The 18,895-nt window shown below is 45.1% G+C and overlaps 1 protein-coding gene across 2 annotated transcripts in view; it reads right to left on the bottom strand.

The window, feature by feature from the left end:
• LUC7L (LUC7 like) overlaps window positions 1-18,895 on the bottom strand; it is a 261,763-nt gene that overhangs the window by 98,559 nt on the left and 144,309 nt on the right. For both annotated transcript variants that reach the window (XM_069647860.1, XM_069647861.1), the window contains exon 8: window positions 8,393-8,422. In XM_069647860.1, the coding sequence (XP_069503961.1) occupies window positions 8,393-8,422 (30 nt within the window). The remainder of the gene's footprint in view (window positions 1-8,392; window positions 8,423-18,895) is intronic.

The following is an 18,895-nucleotide window of genomic DNA, read 5'->3' as shown; positions in this document are numbered from 1 at the left end:
ATTGTACCTTGTAACCTCTGCCTGGTCATGCCACACTCGTTCAAAAGCAGCCTGGGTGCTGCAATTGCGTCTCGCACGATGAAACTCCCCGAATGGGATGTTGGTGATAACAGATCTCCTGTGGCAGCTGGAGGCATGGAGGATAGCCTTGACAGCAGTTTCTTGAAAAGTTTGAGTCTGTAGCATGCCATTGATGATGGAGATCTGAAGGTCTAAAAATTCTAATGAGTCAGAACTTGCATGACCACAAAACTCAATGCCAAAATCATTATGGTTAAGATAGTTGGAAAAATCTTCAAATTGAGATAGTGTGCTATTCCAGATGACCAGGACGTCATCGATATATCTTTTCCAAACTATAAGATTCTGCTTGAATCTGATCGTTAAAGATATATTTCTCCTAAAAAAAAACATAAAAGATTGGCCAAGGATGGAGCATATTTCGCACCCATGGCCACTCTTAATTTGTTTGTAGTATTGTTGGTTAAATAAAAAGTGATTGTGGGCTAGGGTGAATTGTAGAAAATCTTTGATCATTGACATGTTGGGTATGTGAGGCCGAATGTTGGCGGAAAGTAAAGTCAATGGTTTCCAAAGCTAAATGATGTCGAATAGAGGTATATAATACTTTGACATCAAAACTGGCTAGGAGAAAGTCAGACCACCAATCTGTTTAAGATTAGCGAAGTGTGAGTGGAGTCACGTAGGTAAGCAGGTAGCATTGGTACAATGTCCTTTATTGCAGTGTCAATATATTGGGACAATCCCTCAGTGGGCCATCCTAAGCCACTCATTATCGGTTGAACCTTGGGAAGTGTGTTATAGTGTGTATGAATTTGGGGAAGGAAATACATGGTGGGGATGACCTGTTTCGGACGGAAGTGAAAAAGTTTCATAATCAGTGAGTGTCCCACGTGAGTGCCAGTCCTGTATAAGAGTTTTCAATTGTGATACTGTTTCTTCAGTGGGATTACTCGGTAGGAGTTGGTAGCAGCCTGGAGTGTTGAGATCATCATTAGCCTTTGTGATGTAGTCCGTAGTGTCAAGGATCACTATATTACCGCCCTTGTCTGCCTCCTTGATTATACTTGCGTCCTGTCCAAGACTTTTGAGCGCAGCTTTTTCAGACAATGGAAGGTTGGATTTCTAGGACAGAGAATGGGGGGTTGTCAATGTGTTTGTAAATATCCTGCATTATTGCCCGATAGAAGGTATCAATGACACTTTCGTTTGCGGTTGCTGGTACAGATTTGTATCTGTAGCAGTCTCCCACAGGATATTTACAAACACATTGACAACCCCCATTCTCGGTCCTATAAATCCAACCTCACATTGTCTGAAAAAGCTGCCCCTCGTTCCTTAAGCCAAAGCCAGCCCACGTACAACCTCTCTTGGCTTCAGCCTAAACCATGTGTTTTTTTCAAGTGTGGGTCATGTAATTTCTGTAAATTCTCCTTGAACCAGAATATGTTCAGTTGTCAAGGTCTCAAGATTCAGATCGATTTCATAAACTGTAAATCCAAATTTATAGTTTGTCATACAGAGTGTGTGCCGGAAGGTATGTGTTGGCTCTACTATCAGAGACTTGAGTATGCTTTCGTGAGCACTTCGCCCATCTGAAAAGTCAAGATCCGAAATTACGACTAGCCATGCACTGGCAACACCACCAATTCGACTCAGTCAATGATCTCAGGTTTATTGGTCTCACACAAGCACATGCCCACCCAAGAGGTGGTGACCGACTACTGCTGCGCCAGCTTGAGGCAAGGACTGTTGCTAAACTTCGTTGCACCAGTCTGCGACTGAATTCAGACACGGAACTGAATGCATTTCTGTAATAGTTATTTTGGCGTTGGTTCATCTTTCCTTTATTTGCATCTCGTTCTTTTCTTAGCTTTTCATATCATTCATTTTATTTAACAGTATCTCAGCATACATCCTGTGTCTAATTCTACTTTACCTGTTCATGAGCAACAAACATTTTTTCAGAAATAGACATGTTTAAGTACTGCCCTTTTGCTCCGACCATCCCTTTCAATACCATCATAATTAATTTGTTCAACATTAATGGAAACAATCACTTATGCCTCCACACATTCCAAACAGACAAGTTACCATAGCAACCTAGACGTTGCAACCACGTGTTTTACATAATGTATTGCATAGACATCAGTGTATCTTTCTTTTTTGCAAATATGCGCTCAGTTCAAATTTGTGCAAACCCGAACTGATGCATACCGAATGTTATTCTTTTTACCTTCGCGCCGTCAAAACGCTGCACGCGCACGTGACTGTCACGTGACGTGCACTAAGGTTCTCTTTTCTTCACAAATGCGGAAGAAACAAGCCGTGTCCCGTTTGGACATTGTCACCGGTAGATTCTGCATTCATCGGGGATCTAACCCCAGTATTTCAGGTAGCCTTCATTATTTAGTTTTAAGCAGAGAACATAATGACTGCTTAGATATACATTTTGGAGTTTACAATGCGCTCTCGGCAGACGCCATTAAATGTACATGCCTTTATTATTCTGCAGCTTTCGTTTTTGTGAATGTGCATGGGACTGACCCAATTACTTCACTCGCTGGTTCCTAAACCACTCCCATTTGTTCAGGTATGACATTTATGGTCAATACTCTATCCATCCCATAATCACCAATGTATTTCATTTGTGACATCTTATTTTGGGTATTACTCCTAACGGAACATGCTGTTACTACAGCGTCGTGTTGCTTAGATCTTTACTGCCAATGAGGCCATTCACCTAATTGTGCTCTACTGTTCTGTCCAATCGTTTGCACTGCATGGATTTTTGCTCATCATTTTTTCTCCCAGCAGCGCCACGGTAATTACCCAGTTTCTAACTTCCCTGTACTGCATCTTGGGATATACATTTCCTGCTTACCGTTATCTCACTGCATGATTGGTGATGAGGGAATGGACGTGGTAGAAGTGCAGACACTGAACAGCACTTTTCCCTTATTCTGGTAATGACCTTTTGCAATCATTTCACTTTTCCACTCTCAGGTGTTAGACGGCACTTGTGAAACAGGAATCACATTTTTGACATCGTTAAGTGTTTTTATAATAATTTTTCATTGATCTGGTGATTCATGTCACGTAATTTGTTTGTACAATGTGGACTATCAGAATGTTTAGCTTATTGCATATTCTACACTTTGTTCTTTTTTCATGTACATACATGGGATTCTGTTTCATTGGACACTGGCTGTTGAATGTGCCATCTTTTGTGGTAACATTTCACTTTTTCATTTGTGACCAAATGGCATCCAATTTTCTTGTACTATGTTTATTTTGTATTTATTACAATGTGTTTTTTCTGATGCTTTCTGGCCCCCTCCTGCATGTAACATTTCACTATATTTTGTGATTGTTTTTGACGTTTACCTTTTACTTTGTATATATCATGTGCTTGCAAAACCTTGTGATTTTTGTATGTCATTATGAACAGCTCTACCTTGAAAAGGACCCGTTGTTCTGGGTCGAAACACGTGTCGGCATTTCTGTTCCTCATTACTTTATAAACTTTTACATCCAGCAATTGCATCTTTGACTTTATTGCCAAGCATAATTTGGACAATGGTTCTCTCTAGACACCATTGATCTTGCAGATTTGTGCACCTATCTAATTCACGTTTGGGCTGCGCAACATTATTGGGGTGGCACCCTCATGTTCATTTTTAGCGCAGGCCACACTTCTTCTGGCAGAGAGCCTGCTTCTACTGTGCTGTGAGAAAAATTAAATCGGTTATAACATTTACCAATTTATTCAGTTAATGGTTATTTGCACCTTTTATTTAAAGAACTGCCTTCTGTTAGTGCCCAACTAGGTCTGTGTCATTTGCATGAAAAAAAAAGATTCAGTGCTCCTCCTCCCTCCCCCCTGGTCTCTTTGCAGTGCCTAGAAATAGTCAAAAGAAGTCTAGTCCAATTCTAAAGCCCTTGGGAATGAAGGAAGGTGCTAGCTCCTTCCCAACAAAAGGACAGCCTCCCTGCTGTGTGATTGACAGTCTAGGATGTGTATAAATGGGAAACGGTACGTACAAGGCGAGGGTTTTGGGACTGTAGACATCGATCACTGGAAGAAACTGCCAAAGAAACTGTTAAGAAGCCTGCTGCAACCACCTGGACCTGAAAGTAACAGTGAAGCCCTGCTGCTGTCCTGACTGTTTTCGAATCGACAGAAAAAGGTAAGGGACAACTTCTTCCCTTGGGTTACTGGGACCAACTTAACCCGGGACATTCACTTTGGCACAATCCCCAACTTGCTGCGCCTCTCCGTTGCTGCAGAAGCCCAATGCCAGGGTATCGAGTGTCCATAAGAGTGCAACGTCTGCCGCGGATCAAATCCAGCCAAAAGCTCCAGGAGCCTCCCAAGAACACTCCAGAAGCAGGAAATCCCGATTCAGAGTTCCCTCACCAGAGTCCAGGACCAAAGGGGCAAGCAAAGTCCAACCAGAGATTTGTTCTGCATCAGTGCGGTTAGCAAAGCGCTGAAACCGCGAAGTGCTACTGAATCAAAGAGCCCATAGCTGCTGCCAACCTTCCCGAGTACTGGCGCAGGAGCCCTCTAGATGTCCTCCCTCTTGTCCCCACGACTGACTCAGGAACCAGGGTCTACATCGCTGCAACCAGACAAAAGCCAGCAGGACCCTCTTCCAACCAAAGGTACTGTTCTGACTTGGGGTACTTACCTCAGTCTCCGGAGCTTGCTCTTCTCAGTTGAGACTTGCAGTAGCTGCTTTTCTAGAGTTGATTTCAGCTCTACCCTTCACAAGTGCAACAGCTTGTGACCCTACAGTGATTTTTCTTCAACAAACTAACTTTGTGCAAGACTTGCTATCTAAGAAGTGCCTCAGCTCCATAGACTGCTCCAATTGACTGGCTGTCCTGGCTCCCTGCAGAGACTATTCCATTTGACTGATTCTTACTGTCCCTCATAGGTGATTCATTGGTTTTAAACTAATATTGCTGGGCAAGGTTTTTATCTAGACTTCATTGGACAATTTGAAGTGCTCACATGCTCTGAGAACCTGTAACCTTTCCTTTCTGCCAACCTCAGAATTTACAGTGAACTAGTGATTTAAAAATGTAATTACTGTCCTAGTTAGTGAAGTCACCTCAGGGTGTAGGAAGTGTGTAAAAAGCATTTCTAAAGAGAATCTACTAACTTTGTATTGATTTTGAACAAGTATATTTGATTGCTACATATATTGCCCATATAAAGCAGACCGTTAATTATTTTAACCAAAAACCTTGTGTAAGTGTATATTGGATACTTATATTTGTGGATTTCATTGCTACAGCTCACATTTACCCCTCTTGAGATAAGCCTGGCTACTCAGTCACACTATCAACTTGTGTTGTACAGGCCTATACCAATAGGTGACTTAACCAATACCAAGAGGACAAGGGTTGTGTAGTCTCCCACAGGGTTAATACATCAATTCTTGCCGAGCACTGGTGGGTTATTTACCTGTTCTGGTAAGTGTACTACACAACAGTGCCCCCGTCCTCCTCAATTGAGCTGTGCTGCTTGGTCACAGCTATTTAAGAGTGGCTTTACTCAACTTGGCTTGTAAGAAACACTAACCCGAGGTTGGCTTTCCCCACGCCCCCAACAGTCCTTTCCCAGATAGTGACCATGGAACCCGCCGAGCACCAAGTAGGGGGTAAAATAACTAATCCACATTCTTTGCTATTGGGCAAAAAACAAACAATCCGCTTGCTCCCACTGCTGCATGACTCCAAACCGATTAGAGATGGTAAATGGTGTATGGGAGGATTGGTCCAAGAGACCCCCCCTCCCCTGTATCCTCTCCCTCGGTGAAGTCCATGGCTCGTCAGGGGTCCTCCCTGCCACCAGGGCCCAGGTGGTGGGTGGGCCACTGGCTGAAGACATTGACCAAACCTGTTGAATTTAGCTAGGCCCTGGAAACCATTTTGTGAAATAAAGATGGTTTGAGCCCTGTGAACCGCAGCGCGGCCCCCACCCTTGGAGAGTTTCAATTATCCCTGTGGCCGCAGCGCTCTGGCAGATCCGCTGAGAGCCCGTTCCCACGAACAGACGGACATGAGCTAGTGTTAAATACCAACACTAACATTTCACCTTCCGCAGTGTATCGCTGTTTCCAGCATGACCCAGCCAACAGGGCCTGGGTGGAAAAGAACTGTAAAACGGTCCCTTGACAAAAGCAGAGTCCCCAAATGCTAGTGAGCAAACCACCTGTGGTGAAACTTCTCTCCACGGCCCCTCTGACTAAAAACCTGTAAACTCCATAAAAATGGCAGAATGTGTGTTTATATGACATTAGGGATGAAGCACCCACATCCCTGTAGCTATGCACAAATAGTAAAAATGTCCTGGGTTTTTTTTCGTGATGTGTTTTATCAAGAAGACTGCACCCCACGGTCCCGCACCATAAATGAACTAATGCTGCTAGAGTGCAAAGGAAGACAAATGCAACCATATTGAGAGCTCACTTAAGGGGTGCACGAAAATGCACCATATGTATGTCCAAGCTCACCATGTGCCACTGCCGCCAGTCTCATTGGCGGGTTGTTCCTGCGTGCTCCACCAACCTTACTACTACCTCACTTACCACGCATGTATAGACATAACAAAATGTTGTAGTTAAAAACTTAGTGTATAAGTAATATGTTCAAATTGGCCATATGGATGGCACTAGCAATGTCAAAAATGTGAGCTTTGAAAAGACTCAATGAGTATTGTATATTATATGAATGTTTATATCTCTTCCACCTAAAATATGCAACACACGAGGAAAATACCTTTGTGAGCACATGCAAGGCCATTCCCCCTTACCCCCCAGTGAAGCCTGCCAGACGAAAAAGCAGAGGCCTGTGCTTCCCTGCTCCACCTCCCTCAATTCGGCTGGAGCTGCTTCAAGCATTCACATTCCCCCGCAGCACCCATTCATAATTCAGGTGGCAGCCACGGCCTGCCACCTGAATTATTTACAACCCAGCAGTAAACCTCGGCCTTAAAACAGAGATCCAAAGGTGCCCTTTCTTAGGCTCCACGACCCACCGGCTCACCTTAGGTTAATGGCCCCTGTAAAATTAGGACACCCAATATTATGACAACACTACAGGAACACATCCATAATGACTTCTAACGAGACATGATAACGCGGACCGCCTGTCCCATGCCCTGAGACCCAACCCCGCGACCTATAATACCCGGTCAACAGGACGATGGTAACCATGTATTGATGTATCGCCACAAGATCCCCCTCTAGGTGCATTCCTCCTGTGTTGCATTAACCTGTAGAATAACCTATTGGAAGATTTACCACGGAAGATAATATTGCAATGTTGAATGACTGCGGTGTGCGTGGCCCTAGGGCAGGAAGGACATTCATCTCCGACACTGGTCACGGTTGGCACAACACCGTCCGGATGAGCCCAGCTGACCTGCCAGGCCCAGCCCAACCCATGAGGGTAACCAGTGACGTCCTCCAGCCACGGCTAACCACATCGCAGCAGCACCTATAGCTAGTCGTCGCCACCCAATCCCACGAACTTGTGCCCCCTATAGCATGTAGGTTCTTATGACGCTTTTTGTAAATATATACGCCTGTCTTTGCTATTGTCAGAGAGCGCTCTCTGAGTTTGCAGAGTTCTTTGCATGCCCTATTCTGATTGATAAACTCCCATTTAAGCTCACCCACACTTTGTCCTGGCCTTATTCCCATCTTGGGAGAGTCTATTATTGTCTCTCATTGTGGGGAGGATCGTGCTATCAGGGGGACGCTCGCCTTCAATGGTCCTCAGTTCAAAGACCTACACAAAACCTTACTACATTGTATTCCTTAATTACTGCATGGATTGAAAACACTCGGTGCATGTTTTCAAGAGCCTACAGACATGTATGGGTCTTTGGCAATGTGTATAAATGAGCATTAGGACATAGCTAGAGGACACGTTGTTGGAGATCATTTATAAATGGACAAAAAGTTAAAATTTACATCTCATGTGAAAGTTTGAATTGCAGCATGATATGAATTGGCTTGACAACAGAGGCAGTTTGGTGCCGACCAGGAGCTGTAATTCGATCCAGCTCATTTAAATCTTAAATTGCTCGGGCCAGCTGAAAATGTTTTTACGCAACACTAATTACAACTAAAGTTAGTTAATTTTACCTCCATTCCTAAACAATTAGAAGTTATGCAAAAAGACATCACATCTTAAAATATTAAGTTTGAACTAAAATGCTGACAATGCCTGTAATGTGTCCAACCAGCAACTGGCACTTTAACCCAAAGCAAAAGGCCATGCCAGGTTTAAACATGAGCAAATGCTAGACCAATATAGCTCTTTGTACTATTCAAATTAAATGTCATCTCACCTTCGGTGGTCCCTGCTTCCAGATTTGGACCTAAAAGAAAAGCAATACGGTTTAGGTTTGATGTAATAATGTAATCAACTAAAAAAAAAAATCGTTCAGATGAAAGCCAGATGAACTGCCGGCTTGCTGGCCATGATGAAGTTGCCCACACAGTAATAATTCGAAGTAAAGCTCAGTGCACGTGTATACCGAACTGAAGCCACCAAAAGCACAAAACCTCTGACTCTCCTACTCCCTCTTCAGCCCGACTAACCCCACCCCTACCTGCTTTCTTGTTTTACAGATCCACCAGAGCACCTGGAGACCAACTCCGTTGGTGACCGTGTGCTTTATAAATACCTCTAACATTAACTACTCCTTGATTAAAGTAGTCTGACCCATAAATTCTCTGCAGAGGTCTAAAAACGGACAATGTCCATGCCGAACATTCGCTACAAACTTAATGTGCATAGGGGACCACCTAATCTTTGGCCACATTTTAGACAGTTGGAATATTTTAGGATTTATTATTTTGTTAACAAAATGAAAAAAAAATGAATCACAGATTACGTACATTTTTTCCAAACATGCAATGACTTACATTCCATAGCCCTGTATCTGTGGGGGCAAGGAGTCAGTAATGCAAGCAACATATCCATTTCTGTTAACCTCCTGTACATGACGTTCATTGTTGCTGCTTCTAAACTAACTTAATTACTCTTAATGTCACCCAAGTGGTTCTTGTACAGGCACTAATTAGAATCTCTTTACAGCTTCACACACAAGATTGTCCTGTGGTGTTAAAACACTTAAAGGATCAAATGCCGTTTAGGGTTTTGTCAGGAGGATTTCTGAACCAACCTTTAGTGGACCTACAAGGTTTCCACAAGACAGACAGAACAACCTCATTGACTTGGACTAAGGCCTACATACTTTGGAGAGATAGGCAAAGCGTACAGATCACAAAGGAGACGAAGTTAACAATTCTCCAGACAGGTTATACTGCTAATCCATAAATATTTACTGTAAATAGTTAAACGAGAATCTACACTGTAGATAGATATTTGTATGACAAGACATTTGTATGAGAAGAAGTTTGTGTTGGAAAATAAAAAAAAATCGGTCAAATGAGTGGTTAAACATTATATAGACCTTACAAGATAGGCAGCCAACCAAAAATATCACCAATGCGGATTTGCAACATCCAGCCCCAACCCCATTGCAAATAATTGTTCAACAAGAGTCACAGGTGAGTAAGCACTTCTGTCAGGGAGGTTCTGTAAATATGAAAATTTCTCTGTATATGAAAGGCAATAAAATGTGGTCAGTGTACAATAAAGTTTGAAATACTTTCAGAAGAAAAGGGGAGCAGTTCTGGGGAGTCCGTGACCCCACAGCAGATTCAGACAGATGGCTGACAGTACAGACTGTGCAACATTGGAGTTTTAAATAGTCTGGTGCCTGGTAAGGCTTGGGGAAGAGGGGAGGTAAGATATGCAAGCATGCGCAGGAGACTCCCTTGAGGAATACCAACACCTAAGGGGATGTCAGAAGACTAATCACACCAAAAGGTTGCGGTGAAGGGCCAATGGTCATATTTCATGATACAGCACTTTCAAGGCAGAATCCTTTTCTTATCCAGCCCTTGTTAGGGAGAATTATTGTTATGCTTCATCCCCTCTCCTGGTGAGGCCCTCAGCACTTTTTGCAGGACTTCTGGACCTTTTTCTTTATATCCTCAATAAGTGGAGCCTTTTTCCACCCATTCATTCTTATGGGCTCTATCTTTTGTAACTGTGTTCTCTTCGTTTTACTTTCTATGGAGTCGACTTTCCTCCATATCTCTTAAGGCACCTGTATTCTACTTTTGCAGGACAGCTCCCTATGGGCATTGTTGCTGGGAACCCCTTGGGTTCTCCTTGGAGATTTTTACCTTATCCTTACTTTCTACTGTTCTTAAGTCTAGCGAGATAATTTGTATCTCTCCTAAAACATATTCCGAGAGATTGGCACACACCACCTTATGTGGAGTGCCAAGGGAATACTTTGTAACCTTCTCTCTGCTCCTGTGACTTTTTAATCACAGACAACCTATTTATGGCTGGTGGAAGTGTCCGACTGACTTACTGACTAATGTGCTTTTTTTTAAACCGCAGACTGTCTTCACAGTCCCTGTAGTGCACAATAGGGGCACCCAAGTACTTAATTGGGGGGCTTTCTTTTTTCACCGTTTTTAGCATGGTTATTCTTGGTTAGCCCTTCTACCATTCTGGAAGGGGGCAGTGCTTGAGTGTTTAGCCTTTGGTGTGCACCCTTGTGTGTTCCCACCTAGGCACCAGTGTGTCTGGGCAGGCAGGAAGTGGGGGGGGAAGAGTTTTTCCATCCCTGATCCGTTTGTCTGAGTGCCTGAAAGGAACCAGCTCCCGCTGGTTGTCTGGCTGTCCTGATTGGACAGCCACCCGCCCCTTTCTGTAAACTGCTGAGGGAGAGTTATGTAAGAATTGGTTTAAGAACACCGAGACTAAACAACACTTGTCTGATTGGAATTCAGCGTTAGGGAGAATTCTCAGAAATGTGCTAATTACCTTCTACTTTAGAGACCCCCAGCTCTTTTACTGGACTTTAGGACTTTTAATTTTACTCCTGGAAAGAGACTTTTTCCCCACTGCCGTCTGTATTTTTATTTGAACACTTTCTTTTGGTTTTGGAGTCTGAAACTCCATAGGCATCATCTTTTTACACTGACAGACAGCACCTTCAGTGCAGTGGCACAGGGAAGTCTTTCAGATTTCCCAAAGGTTTAAATACCTTCTCTTGGCTGTTTCCAAGAGCAGTAAAGTGAAATTGCCTTTACTTTCATTTGTAACTTTTCTAGACCCCAGCACACACTATCATAGAATAGGGCACTGGAAGGGTTACTACTTAGTATTCCTTTTGTCTAGTTTCTCATGTAACATCATGTTACCCTGTCTACAATGAATGGCTGGTGGCACTGGTTTACTTTTTCCTACGATTGTGTGTTTCTACCGCAGGCTGCAATTGCAGCTGCAGTAAAGCACCCATGGGTGCCCATTTTGTCAAAATGGATGCAATCTTTGCCATTTCTTGTTGAAAAGGTCCTTCCTGAGATATACTCTCAGTGCCAAACCAGGTTTGGTCCCTTTGTTCGCTTTTGTCTTTGGTGGGGTTCACTGCTGAAGCCCGCCTCCAGCATGTCTGGCAGGGCGGGAAGTGAGGTAGGTGCCCAAAACTCTGCTTAATTCCCTTGGTTACAGGAATGCACCCAATAAGTGATTGGCTGGCTGGATGTCCTCGGAGGACAGCCACCCTGCTGTGTGACAGACAGCTAGGCTGCAAATGAATGGGAGAAACCTGCATAAAAGGAGAGGTCTTTTGCTTGGAAGGCAGAGCCTACCACTGGACGAAGGAATCCGAAGAACTTCTTGGAAAAGACGCTTGCTGCTACTCCTGGACCGTTGTTTTGCCTGGTGAAGCACTTCTATAGTGCTGAAGCTCCCAATTCGCCTCGACTAGAGAAGCCCTGCAAGGATGACTTCTCTTGGGTTGGTGGGACCAATCAACCCCAAAGCAACTTTTCTGGACATCCTCTCGAAGTTGGCTGTACTTCCATTGCTGCTTTGCATGCAGTACCCTCTGGGACCACTACACAACTAGGACTACAGGTGTAAGCAAAACCAACCTTTGGTATACGTCTGTACCACACAGTTTTTGGTAGCGCTCTGAGCAGCCAGGCTTATCTCAAGAGGGAATGCGAGCTATAAGTGTTACACAGAGGTCAACAACGCAAGTATTCAGAGACATTTGTACTCCGCGTTTCTTGGTAAAACCAATATTAATTTATTACACAATCATTTATAAAGCATTCACTAAGTGAGGCAACCAATGACAAACATTATACTACAGTACTGATTACTAAACAGTTGAGCTCCCTTGAAGTAGGAGCAAAAAGGCATAAGTTAATAAAAATGAATATTACATTTACTCTAAAACATTGCAAATAGTTAAGAGTTCACCAGAGGAGTTGATTCAATGCTTTGATTCAATGCAATAGGTAAGGTAAACTCAATGGACTAGAGTCTTGTATCGGTTCAAAGCGGTAAAGTCTTTGCCACGGTTCTCCGAAGTAGTTCATTGAAGAAAGGTTCATATGTCGGGTCACAAGCTGACTAGCCCTGCAAGTTGCCAAAGTTTCAAAACTTTTGCAGTGAGAGTGAAGTTCTCTCGGTCGGGTTTTCACAGCACCTTATATTGAAGAAAAAGATACACTGAAGACTTCTGTTCCTGGCAGTTCCTGCAGATCTTGCTGTTCCTGACCCTCAGTCGTGGGGACAAGAGGGAGGACGCCAGGGGACTCCTGCACAGTGACTGGTCACAAAGCTGGCAAACTGGCAGATCTTTGATTACGGTAGCTGTCTTAAAGCACACAAACTGGTGTCCTTCTCCCTGGTTCTTTGGTTTCCTGCAGCACTGAGGAAAATATAACCAGCTCAGAACGCTGTCCAAGTGGCTTGCGAGTTGATTGGTCCTACCAACTCAAAGGAAGAAGTCGCCCTTGAAGGGCTTCTCTATTGAGATGAACATGGCGAATTGGACCTGCAGCAGGGCTTCACAGGGCAAACCAACGGTCCAGGAGTTGCAGCAGCCGTCCTCTTCCAGCTAGTCTTCAGTTTCCGTTCCAGTGGTCGACTCTGCCTTCCAAGCCAAGAGACTCGTTTTTATTCAGTTCTCTCCCATTCATTCCAGCCTAGCTGCCACTCACCCAGCAAGGTGGCTCTCCTTGCCAGACAGTCAGCCAGCCAATCACGCTAGAGTGCATTTGGGTTTCGTAGGAGACTAAGCAAAGGAGTTTCGGGCACCTTCCTCACTTCCTTCCCACCCCAGACACTCAGGCGTCAAAGGTGGCCTTCAGTCATGAAGCCTGCCAAAGGCAGAGGAACAAAGGAACCAAGCCTGGTTTGGCGTGCAGAGAAACTCCAGAAGGACCTTTCCATAAAAGAAACGGTGAAAAAAGAAGACAGGGACTTGTTTTTACCAAGGGGGCTCAGACGCCAGCTTGAAAAACATGGATCCTGTGATTTTTAGCTCCCGGTGTTCGCAGTCGGGAAAAATCATGGTAGTTCGTTGTAAAACAACTGCCACCAGCCATTTCGATAGGAAAGGGTAGCATTGGACTGCTACATGAGTTTCTAGACACAGGGGATACTAGGTAACCCCTCCAGCACTATTGGAAAATAGTGTGTGCTGGGTCTGGGAATTTAAAAAGACTAGTAAAGCCAATTTAACTTTCTACTTTCTAAACAGTAGTTTATCCCAGAGAAGGTATATTTAAACCTTGGGACAGCCTATAAGGTTCCCCCGTGTCACTACACTGAGGGTGCCGTGTGACACAAATGAAAAAATGCCTATGGAGGCATTTAAAACTCCACAACCAAAGAAATGCACACTGAAAATAAACAGAATTAAAAAGTTCAAAGTCCCAAATTTTAGCAAAAGAGCTGGAGGGCTCTAAGGTGGGAGGAATTGGCACATTTATGTTAATATGTTAATGTTAAAGGATATTTGTACCGCGCACTATCACCACGGAGTGGTCCCCTGGAGGCTCTGAATAAAAAAGGGAGGGGTAGAGGAAGGAGGGGTTGTTAGTGGGGATGAGCTGGAGAAGTGCAAGACAGCAGTGATGTGCTGATGGCGGCCTCAGCCCGGAATCCCGTTGGCTGGGACTGGGGTGTCATGTCGGAAGACATTGAATGCTGTTGTGCAGGTCTATGTGTGCTTTGTTTTGTTGTTGCAGTGTAGGGAAGTTTGTGCGGATTGTTGCGTTTGGTTAGAATGAGAGGTGTATGCAGAGGGTGAAGTTGTTAGTGGGTTGGTTAATTGGCATTGCTGTCTTGAAGTGAGGCGCTACATTTCTGTATTTCTAATTAGGTGGGGTGTATGGGTGTTTGTGTCTACGTCCAGATCATGGGCTGTACGACACCCACGGTCCCTTTCCCAATATGGCATCCGTTCATATGCGTACCCTTGCTCAAGTTGGGCACCGGCCGCCTATGTGGCCGTTTGTATGCGGGGCAGGCATTTGTACATCCCTTGCAGTCTAGCCCAGAAAGCATTCCCAATCTAGTAGGAGGGCGGCATCGGTAAGCCCGGATTTACTCCCTCCATGTGTTGGGGCTGCGGGGCATTCATCTTATTCAGTTGCTCATTCATGTTACCGCTCTTACCCCCTTTGGAATGCGGCAATGCTAACCCTTGCAATTATGTCCAGGGGTGGCGTCTGCCTTCATTCACAACTCTCTTCGGTCCATGCCCCTGCCAATATCCACAGCTTAGTGTGCCAAGTGCTAACGTTCACCCAACTTTATACAGGTATGATCTATAGTAGCATTTATCGAGTGGGTGTAGGTTGTTCACTGGGATTTGGCTAGGGATTCTGTCCTCTTGGGTGTCGCTTGTGTCCTATTAGCCTTAGTGTCGTCCCTTGTTGTAGTAAGTTCCTTTATTCGGTTCTATATGTTGTCACTGTCGTCCTAGATTTGACATCCTTTTCATCGTTTCCCGATTGGTTTGGTTTTTCAGTTTGAATCTGTGATGTTGAAGAGCCAGGGTTTTAGTAGTTTTCTGAATTGTAGTTGGTCTTTGGTGTTTATGTCTTTCGGTATGTTCTAGGTTTTTGCGGCTTTGTGAGAGAAGGAGGAGAGGAGGAGGAAAGGAGGAGAGGAGAAGAGGAGGAGGAGAGGAGGAGAAGAGGAGGAGGAGAGGAGGAGGAGGAGGAGGAGGAGAGGAGGAGAAGAGGAGGAGGAGAGGAGGAGAAGAGGAGGAGAGGAGGAGGAGAGGAGGAGGAGAGGAGGAGGAGAGGAGGAGGAGAGGAGGAGGAGAGGAGGAGGAGAGGAGGAGGAGAGGAGGAGGAGAGGAGGAGGAGAGGAGGAGGAGAGGAGGAGGAGGGGAGGAGGAGAGGAGGAGGAGAGGAGGAGGAGGAGGAGGAGGAGGAGGGGAGAGGAGGAGGAGAGGAGGAGGAGAGGAGGAGGAGAGGAGGAGGAGAGGAGGAGGAGAGGAGGAGGAGGAGGAGAGGAGGAGGAGAGAAGGAGGAGAGAAGGAGGAGAGAAGGAGGAGAGAAGGAGGAGAGAAGGAGGAGAGAAGGAGGAGACACCCCTCCCACCCACATTTTTTCTTAAGGTATGGTTTTTCTTCCAGACAGCTTTCGTTGCTTGATCTGAGAAGTCTTGGTAGCTTGTTAATTTCTTTTGCAGGAATTCAGCTCCATGTCCGCTGTTTGCCCTGTGTGTTATGCACATTGTTTTGAAGGTGATGCGATGTTTGACTGGGAGCCAGTGCAGTGTTTTTTAGGGCAGGAGTGATGTGGTCTCTTCTGGACAGTTTGAGTAGTCTGGCTGCTGCATTTGTAGTTTCTTCAGGAGGTATTCTGGTATCCCGAGGTAGAGGCTGCTTGCATAGTCAATTCTTGACATGAGGGCGATGATTGTGAGTGTTTTGTGGGTGAAGGAGAGGAAAGGTAAGATTCTTCTTGCTGTGTGAAGGAGGAAGAAGCATTGCTTGATTATTGCATTTGTGGTTCCAAGGTTAGGGTGCTTTCCATCAAGACTCACAGATTTGTTACTACCTTAGATGGAATTGGTGCGGTTCCCATTTCCGTTGGCCATGGAATATAGATGTTCCTTTGATTTTTGGATATAATCATGATTTGTCTTTCCTGGGTTGATTTTCAAGTTGTTGCCATTCATCCAATTAAAGACTTCTTTTAAACACTCGACTAGGGTTAAGTGATCGGCTTGAGTGTCTACAATTTTGTAGATTTAAGTGACATCTGCGTAGTTGTAGCATGTAATTTCTTATTTTTTGAAGATTCTGATTAGTGCCGTTTGGTAGAGGTTGAAGTACAGTGGTGACAGCGAGGACCCTTGAAGGTACTCCAGCGTTGACTCGTGTTGTGGATTTGAAGGCTTTAACTAAACGGTTTCTGTTTGATAGGAATGATTTAATCCAGAGGAGTGCCGTGTCAATGAGAATTCTTCCTAACAAGGGGAACACCAGGATCGAGTACATCGTTTTTAAGTCAGACCCCAAGCTCCAGGAAGAGCCTCCCGACTTCCATGAAGCAGGACTGACCAAGCCTGAACCACAACACAGTGCTGGACCCCAGATGCGAGGCAAGCCCATAAGGTATCCAAGAACAGCGCTGGTGCCATTCGCTAGAAGCCGATACCGCGAAATGCTGCTGATCTGAAGTTTGCCCAATGCTGCTGCTGACCTTCAAACCGTAGTGCAGGGGTTCCCAGACGTCCTCCCTCTTGTCCCCACGACTGAGGCCCAGGAACAACAGTATCTGCCATGCTACAACGGGAACAGAAGCCAGCTGGAACCATTTTTTTCAGGCCTAAGGTATTGTAAACTAAGGGGTACTTACCTCTTGATGAGTAGTTTGCCTGTCCTCAATTGCTGCTTGCATTTACGCCTTTGCAGATTTGCTTGCTGTTATGGACAATTCTCAGAAATGTGCCAATTACCCTCTACCTTGGAGACACCCGGCATTTTTTTGCTGGACTCTGGGACTTTTTAATTTTTAACCTGGAGAGAGAGATACCTTTTTCCCCCCACTCATGTATTATGTGATTTGAACTCCGTTTCTTGTGGTTGTGGAGTCTGTCAAACGCCATAAGCATCATCTTTACATTGTGACACACAGCACCTTCAGTGCAGCGACATAGGGCAGTCTTAGATTTCCCAAAGGTTTGAATACCTTCTCTTGGTGAAACTATTGTTTCCAAGAGCGGTGAAGTGAAATTGACTTTACTTACTGTTAGGCAGGATTGTATGCAGTAGCCTTAGGGTGCACTACAACAACCCTGACCCCCTGGCAGTATTGACCCAACCTTTGGTATAAATTTGTACTATACAGGCTAATCTCGAGAGGGGGGTCGATGTAAGCTGTTGCAGAGTTAGAGATTCACAACAACAAGTATTCTAGCATAGACAGTGTTTCGTGATAAAACAATTATTTCAGAAGTCTTTGAAGAAAAAGATCAATGTAGGGCCACAAGCTGACACTTTTGAGTAGAAGATACAAGGGACTCTACAGCAAGAGGTACGTTCTTAGACTTTGTACAGTACCTTTAAAATGAAGAAAAGATGCAGCAGATGACTCCTGTTCCTGTGCAGCCCTGCAGGTCTCACTGTTCCTGGGCCTCAGCATGGGGACAATAGGGACGACGTCAGGGAACTCCTGCACTGCGACGGTCAAAACTTGCAACCAGCAAACTTCACTTTCAGTGGCTGTTCAGTGTTTCAGCACCTCGGGTCTACCGCAAATAGCGATACTGTGGTTCCTGGCTATCGAGATGGACTGTCCTTGCTTCTGCGGTCCCGCACTGTTGAGGGGGCTCAGGCTCGGTCAGTCCTGCTTCCTGGGAGTGCAGAGGATCTTCCGGGAGCTCTTGGCCAACTTAAAAGCAATGCACACAAACTTGTGTTCCTGTCCCTGCTCTACGGTTTCCAGCAGCAACTCTGGAAATTCAACCAGCTCCAAGATGGATGTCCAGGTAGCTTACTATGGAGTTGATTGGTCCCACCAACTCGAGGGGAGAAGTCGTCCTTGCAGGGGCTTCTCTGTCCATGCAAATTTGGCGTTTCGGCACTGCAGCAGGGCTTCACCGGACAAACCAACGGTCCAGAAGTTGCATGAGGTGTCCTCTTCAAGAAGTTTTTTGGTTCCTTAGTCCAATGATCAGATCTCCCTTCCAAGCCAAAAGACACCTTTTATACCGTTTGCTCCCTTTCATTCCAGCCTTGCTGTTAATGTTAAAGGACATTTGTACCGTGCACCATCACCACCGGAGTGGTCCCCTGGCGCTCTAGCAGCTCTGAAAGAGGGAGGGATGGTAAGTTAGAGGGAAGAGGGTGGAAAAAGTGCAAGAGGGTAGTGATGTGCTGTTGGCGGCCTCAGCCCAGTGGGTCTGTTGGCTGGGCTTGCGGCCGGTAGTCTTTGTGTACTGTTGTGCGAGTCTGTGTGTTCTATGTTTTGTTGTTGCAGTATAGTGAAGTTTGTGCGGTTTGTTGTGCTGTAGGTTTTTGGTTGTTTGGTGTTTGAGAGGTGTATGCAGAGGAGGAAATTGTTAGTGGAATTTGTTAGTTGGCATCTCCATCCTAAACTTGAAGAGTTGGGATTGCGTATTCTCTCAATACCATAGATGGGGTGCGTGTGCAGCCTGTGCCACAAGTTAGGTCTGAGCCTGTTCTGAATTCGTGGCCTATATCACATCTCGCTGCCACCTCTACCAGCCTCCCCAACAACCCAAACTGTTCCTCAGTCCCACTCACATAGCCGATGCACCTGCCAGTGTCTAAATCTCAGTCTTGACAATTCCGCATTCCAGTGGTATCTAGCTGCAAGCTAGGGATGATTGAAGATGTTGGTTTAGGGTTGGTTGGGGCTGTTGACTTTCTCCCCGTGTCGTCTGTGTTGCCCTGTGTCCCCGTCCAGGTGCCGTC

The sequence above is a fragment of the Ambystoma mexicanum genome, chromosome 2q, assembly GCF_040938575.1.
Source record: "Ambystoma mexicanum isolate Mex_15411 chromosome 2q, UKY_AmexF1_1, whole genome shotgun sequence".
In the NCBI taxonomy this organism is placed as follows: domain Eukaryota; kingdom Metazoa; phylum Chordata; class Amphibia; order Caudata; family Ambystomatidae; genus Ambystoma; species Ambystoma mexicanum.
This window is presented reverse-complemented; position numbering and strand designations above follow the sequence as displayed.